Source organism: Hoplias malabaricus, chromosome 5 (genome assembly GCF_029633855.1).
Source record: "Hoplias malabaricus isolate fHopMal1 chromosome 5, fHopMal1.hap1, whole genome shotgun sequence".
Lineage (NCBI taxonomy): Eukaryota > Metazoa > Chordata > Actinopteri > Characiformes > Erythrinidae > Hoplias > Hoplias malabaricus.
Window position 1 is genome coordinate 1,385,785 of NC_089804.1, and position 7,500 is coordinate 1,393,284.

Here is a 7,500-nt window from a genome sequence, read left to right on the forward strand (position 1 = left end):
GACAGATTGAGCTACTGTCTCTGACTCTACATCTACAAGGTGGACCAACGAGGAGGAGTGTCTCACAGAGTGGACAGAGAGTGGACACAGGGTTTAAAAACTCCAGCAGCACTGCTGTGTCTGATCCACTCGCACCAATGTCATAGGTTTTCCACACACCTGTATCACCCCCGTCTGATCTCACCGTGCCGTTTACAGTCCGACGTTTCCAGGAGGATCTCTACCCAATGACGCGGGGAACGAGGCGGCGATGACGTGCAGGAGTGATCCAGGGTCAGAACAGAGTCAGCAATAATCCAGACTCTTAAGGTGGTTTATCTTCTGCTTCTATATGCAGCGTCTCATTCACATGCTCCATTCCACCTTAAATAGGCTTCAATTCCAACAGCCCTCGAAACAAATCAGTGGCCTTTATGAACACGTTCCTTTGCTGTAATGACTCCAGGGCCCGTTCTGATGTCCCTGAGGCCCACCATCAAAGTGCAGAACCCGTACCCGCTCCAGAGGAAGGAACGGAGTTCCAGCGTTCTCAGTAAAGTGAGCTTCCTTCAGGAGCTCGAGCAGAACCCAGAGTCAGCTCCCTGACCTCTCGGCGTGGCAGGAGGACGAGACTGTAGCTCATCTGTCGCTGCAACAGTGTGTGTCGCTCGTTCTCTAGTCCTTCATCGGTGACACAGGACGCTGTCGGCTGGATGGTTTTGGTCGGTGGACTGTTCTCAGTCCAGACACTGAGGGGTTTAAAAACTCCAGCAGCACTGCTGTGTCTGATCCATTCTACACCAGCACAACACACACTAACACACCACCACCACGTCAGTGTCACTGCATTTACCTTCCGTGGCACGATGAAGGACAGTGGCTCCACCAGGTCCTTCACACCAACCAATCTGTAGAACCGGAAAACCTCACACTGCCTGGTGTCCAGCCCACGCTTCGGCATCACACCTGCACAGGTACATACACACCTGTATACTACACACACCTGCGCAGGTACATACACACCTGTTATACTACACACACCTGCGCAGGTACATACACACATGTATACTACACAAACCTGCACAGGTACATACACACCTGTATACTACACACACCTGCACGGGTACATACACACCTGTATGCTACACACACCTGCACAGGTACATACACACCTGTATACTACACACACCTGCGCAGGTACATACACACATGTATACTACACAAACCTGCACAGGTACATACACACCTGTATACTACACACACCTGCACAGGTACATACACACCTGTATACTACACACACCTGCACAGGTACATACACACCTGTATGCTACACACACCTGCACAGGTACATACACACCTGTATATTACACACACCTGCACAGGTAAATACACACCTGTATATTACACACACCTGCACAGGTACATACACACATGTATACTACACACACCTGCACAGGTATATACACACCTGTATATTACACAAACCTGCACAGGTACATAAAACACCTGTATATTACACAAACCTGCACAGGTATATACACACCTGTATACTACACAAACCTGCACAGGTACATACACACCTGTATATTACACAAACCTGCACAGGTACATAAAACACCTGTATAATACACAAACCTGCACAGGTATATACACACCTGTATACTACACACACCTGCGCAGGTACATGCACACATGTATACTAAACACACCTGCACAGTTACATACACACCTGTATACTACACAAACCTCCACAGGTATATACACACCTGTATACTACACAAACCTGCACAGGTACATACACACCTGTATATTACACAAACCTGCACAGGTACATAAAACACCTGTATACTACACAAATCTGCGCAGGTACATACACACCTGTATACTACACACACCTGCGCAGGTACATACACACTTGTATACTACACACACCCGCACAGTTACATACACACCTGTATATTACACAAACCTGCACAGGTACATACACACCTGTATACTACACACACCTGCACAGTTACATACACACCTGTATATTACACAAACCTGCACAGGTACATACACACCTGTATACTACACAAACCTGCACAGGTACATACACACCCGTATACTACACACACCTGCACAGGTTCATACACACCCGTATACTACACACAGCTGCACAGGTACATACACACCCGTATACTACACACACCTGCACAGGTTCATACACACCCGTATACTACACACAGCTGCACAGGTACATACACACCTGTATATTACACAAACCTGCACAGGTACATACACACCTGTATATTACACAAACCTGCACAGGTACATACACACCTGTATACTACACAAACCTGCACAGGTACATACACATCTGTATATTACACACACCTGCACAGGTACATACACACCCGTATACTACACACACCTGCACAGGTTCATACACACCCGTATACTACACACAGCTGCACAGGTACATACACACCTGTATATTACACAAACCTGCACAGGTACATACACACCTGTATATTACACAAACCTGCACAGGTACATACACACCTGTATATTACACAAACCTGCACAGGTACATACACACCTGTATACTACACAAACCTGCACAGGTACATACACACCTGTATATTACACACACCTGCACAGGTACATACACACCTGTATACTACACAAACCTGCACAGGTGCATACACACCTGTATACTACACACAGCTGCACAGGTTCATACACACCTGTATACTACACACACCTGCACAGATACATACACATATTTGTGTGTGTGTGTTTGGACTAACCCATGCCTTTCTGTGGAAGCAGGGATCGATATTCTGCCAGGAAATTAATGTATGGTTTCTCTGCACTGACCTCATAGTAACGGATATTACCATCACCCTGGAGAGAGAGAGATACAGAGAGAGAGAGAGACAGACAGAGAAAGAGAGAGAGAGAGAGACAGAGTGAGAGACACAGAGAGAGAGACAGACAGACAGAGAAAGAGAGAGAGACACAGAGAGAGAGACAGACAAAGAAAGAGAAAGTGTGTAAATGTATTAATTAAGCATAGATTCATAATTTAGATGAATAGGTACCCAGATGTGTGTGTGTGTGTGTGTGTGTACCTTGCCGGCCAGGTAGAGCATGTGTGTGTCTGGGTCATAGAAAGGGAAGAGAATTCCAGAACCTCCATCAACATCCTCCTCCAACAGAGGCTCAGAGAGATCCTCCTACAGCGCACACACACACACACACACACACACACACACACACACACACACACACACTTGGAGTACTACAGGAACTACACACCTGTGAAAACACCTCCAACACCATCTAACAACCACCTGGAATACTTTAGTGTCTGGAATGTAGTTCTATAAACAATCACCACTGTGTGTGTGTGTGTGTGTTTCTGTGTGTGTGTGTTTCTGTGTGTTTCTGTGTGTGTGTATGTGTATGTGTGTGTGTGTTTCTGCATGTGTGTGTGTGTGTGTGTGTGTGTGTGTTTCTGTGCGTGTGTATGTGTGTGTTTCTCTGTGTGTGTGTGTGTGTGTTTCTCTGTGTGTGTGTGTGTTTCTGTGTGTGTGTGTGTGTGTTTCTCTGTGTGTGTGTGTGTTTCTGTGTGTGTGTGTGTGTTTCTCTGTGTGTGTGTGTGCTTCTCTGTGTGTGTGCTTCTCTGTGTGTGTGTGTTTCTGTGTGTGAGTGTGTGTGTGTGTGTGTTTCTGTGTGTGAGTGTGTGTGTGTGTGTGTTTCTGTGTGTGTGTGTGTGTGTGTGTGTGTGTGTGTGTGTGTGTGTGTGTGTGTGTGTGTGTGTGTTTCTGCATGTGTGTGTGTGTGTGTGTGTGTATGTGTTTACCGGGTCCCAGAGGGCGAACTGTCTCTGGTTCCAGTGAGAGATGCCGGTTGTTAGCAGCAGGTTGAGGTCAGTCAGGAACAACACCTTACAGGCTTTATGAGACTGACCACTGTACTCCTACAGAGAGAGAGAGAGAGAGAGAGAGAGAGAGAGATACTATAGACACACACACACACACACACATACACACACACTTACAGTCTCTCACCTGCAGCAGGTGTCCTGAGCGGGGGTCGATGACCCGGACTCTCCTGTCTTTGCAGGTTGTAGAAAGTCGGCTGCCGTCCTCATTGAAGCTCAGCGACAGCACCAGGTCAGTGTGTAAACGGATCACACACACGGGGGTCTTCACCACTACACACAAACCATCCACGCGCCACACACACACCTGAGACACACACACACACAAGACAGTGGGGGGTGGTTAAACATCTGGTGCTGGATTTTGGGGAAATTTGTTCACACAGCATCACAAATTCACCCAGTCACTCACACATTCACCCAGACACTCACACACTCACCCAGTCACTCACACATTCACCCAGACACTCACCCAGTCACTCACACTCTCACCCAGTCACTCACATGCTCACCCAGTGACACATACTCTCACTCAGACACTCACACACTCACCCAGTCACTCACATGCTCATCCAGTGACACACATTTTCACCCAGTCACTCACACATTCACCCAGACACTCACACACTCACCCAGTCACTCACGTGCTCACCCAGTGACACACACTCTCACCCAGACACTCACACTCTCACCCAGTCACTCACACACTCACCCAGTCACTCACACACTCACCCAGACACTCACATGCTCATCCAGTGACACACACTCTCACTCAGACACTCACACTCTCACCCAGTCACTCACATGCTCACCCAGTGACACACACTCTCACCCAGACACTCACACATTCACCCAGTCACTCACACATTCACGCAGTGACACACACTCTCACCCAGTCACTCACACATTCACGCAGTGACACACACTCTCACCCAGTGACACACACTCTCACCCAGACACTCACACATTCACCCAGTCACTCACACATTCACCCAGTCATTCACACATTCACCCAGTGACACACACCTAACCCAGTCACTCACACATTCACCCAGTCACTCACACATTCACGCAGTGACACACACTCTCACCCAGTGACACACACCTCATCCAGTCACTCACACATTCACCCAGTCACTCACACATTCACCCAGTGACACACACCTCACCCAGTCACTCACACATTCACCCAGTCACTCACACATTCACGCAGTGACACACACTCTCACCCAGTCACTCACACATTCACGCAGTGACACACACTCTCACCCAGTGACACACACTCTCACCCAGACACTCACACATTCACCCAGTCACTCACACATTCACCCAGTCATTCACACATTCACCCAGTGACACACACCTAACCCAGTCACTCACACATTCACCCAGTCACTCACACATTCACCCAGTGACACACACCTCACCCAGTCACTCACACATTCACCCAGTCACTCACACATTCACCCAGTGACACACACCTCACCCAGTCACTCACACACTCACCCCGTCACTCACACACTCACTCTGTCACTCACACATTCACCCAGTCACTCACACATTCACCCAGTGACACACACCTCACCAAGTGACACACACATTCACCCAGTCACTCACATGCTCACCCAGTGACACACACTCTCACCCAGACACTCACCCAGTCACTCATATGCTCACCCAGAGACACGCACTCTCACCCATACACTCGCACATTCACCAAGTCACTCACACATTCACCCAGACACTCACACATTCACCCAGTGACACACACTCTCACCCAGACACTCACACATTCACCAAGTCACTCACACATTCACCCACACACTCACACATTCACCCAGTGACTCACACATTCACGCAGTGACTCACAATCTCAGCAAGTCACTCACACATTCACGAAGTCACTCAAACATTCACCCAGTCACTCACACATTCACCCAGACACTCACACATTCACCCAGTCACTCATACATTCACGCAGTGACACACACTCTCACCCAGTCACTCACACATTCATGCAGTGACACACACTCTCACCCAGTCACTCACACATTCACGCAGTGACACACACTCTCACCCAGTCACTCACACATTCACGCAGTGACACACACTCTCACCCAGTGATACACACTCTCACCCAGACACTCGCACATTCACCAAGTCACTCACACATTCACCCAGACACTCACACATTCACCCAGTGACACACACCTCACCCAGTCACTCACACATTCACGCAGTGACACACTCTCACCCAGACACTCACACATTCACCCAGTGACACACACTCTCACCCAGACACTCACACATTCACCAAGTCACTCACAAATTCACCCAGTCACTCACACATTCACGCAGTGACACACACTCTCAGCAAGTCACTCACACATTCACCAAGTCACTCACACATTCACCCAGTCACTCACACTCTCACCCAGTGACACACACTCTCACCCAGTGACACACACTCTCACCCAGTGACACACACTCTCACCCAGTCACTCACACATTCACGCAGTGACACACACTCTCACCCAGTCACTCACACATTCACGCAGTGACACACACTCTCACCCAGTCACTCACACATTCACGCAGTGACACACACTCTCACCCAGTCACTCACACTCTCACCCAGTCACTCACACATTCACCCAGTCACTCACACATTCACCCAGTCACTCACACACTTACCTGTGAGAGTTTCACTCAGTCACTTACCAGTGTGTGTTTGGACTGTGGGAGAAAAGCGGAGCCCCTGGAGGAAACCAACACTGAGACAGGGAGAACACACCACTCTCCTCACAGTCAGTGACCCGAGGAGAGAGTTCTGTAGGGTGTCTGTGTGTGTGTGTTTGTTTTTTTTGTGTGTCTGTGTTTGTGTGTGTTTGTTTGTGTTCATGTGTGTGTATATATGAGTGTGTGTGTTTGTGTGTGTGTGTGTGTGTTTACCTTGTAGTCGTAGGCGGAGCTCAGCAGCAGGTCTCTGGCCGTCGGGTGCCACTCGATGAGTCCGACTCTGCGACTGTGTCCCAGCAGCTCCTTCCTCGCCGTCAGGAGATTCTCCTTTAAACCAGAGTCAGGGACCTCCCACACCTTCACCTGTACTCACACACACACATACACGAGGGTGATATACATACACACATACACATACACAAACACACACACACACACACACATACACGAGGGTGATATACATACACATACACACACACACATACACAAATACACACACACACACACACACACATACACGAGGGTGATATACATACACATACACACACACACATACACAAATACACACACATACACGAGGGTGATATACATACACATACACACACACACATACACAAATACACACACACACACACATACACGAGGGTGATATACATACACACACACACACACACATACACAAATACACACACACACACACACACGAGGGTGATATACATACACACACACATGAGGGTCATATACATACACACACACACACACACACACACACACACATACACGAGGGTGATACACACACACACACACACACACACGAGGGTGATATACATACACACACACATGAGGGTGGT

At 48.4% G+C, this 7,500-nt stretch overlaps 1 protein-coding gene across 1 annotated transcript in view; it reads right to left on the reverse strand.

Annotated features, from left to right (window-relative positions):
- coro2ab (coronin 2Ab) overlaps positions 1 to 7,500 on the reverse strand; it is an 11,732-nt gene that overhangs the window by 3,057 nt on the left and 1,175 nt on the right. Inside the window, exons 4-10 of the mRNA XM_066670733.1 lie at positions 6,863 to 7,012; positions 4,038 to 4,217; positions 3,830 to 3,946; positions 3,096 to 3,200; positions 2,772 to 2,868; positions 824 to 945; positions 474 to 546 (exon numbers count right to left, since the gene is read on the reverse strand). Coding sequence (XP_066526830.1) covers positions 474 to 546; positions 824 to 945; positions 2,772 to 2,868; positions 3,096 to 3,200; positions 3,830 to 3,946; positions 4,038 to 4,217; positions 6,863 to 7,012 — 844 coding nt within the window. The remainder of the gene's footprint in view (positions 1 to 473; positions 547 to 823; positions 946 to 2,771; positions 2,869 to 3,095; positions 3,201 to 3,829; positions 3,947 to 4,037; positions 4,218 to 6,862; positions 7,013 to 7,500) is intronic.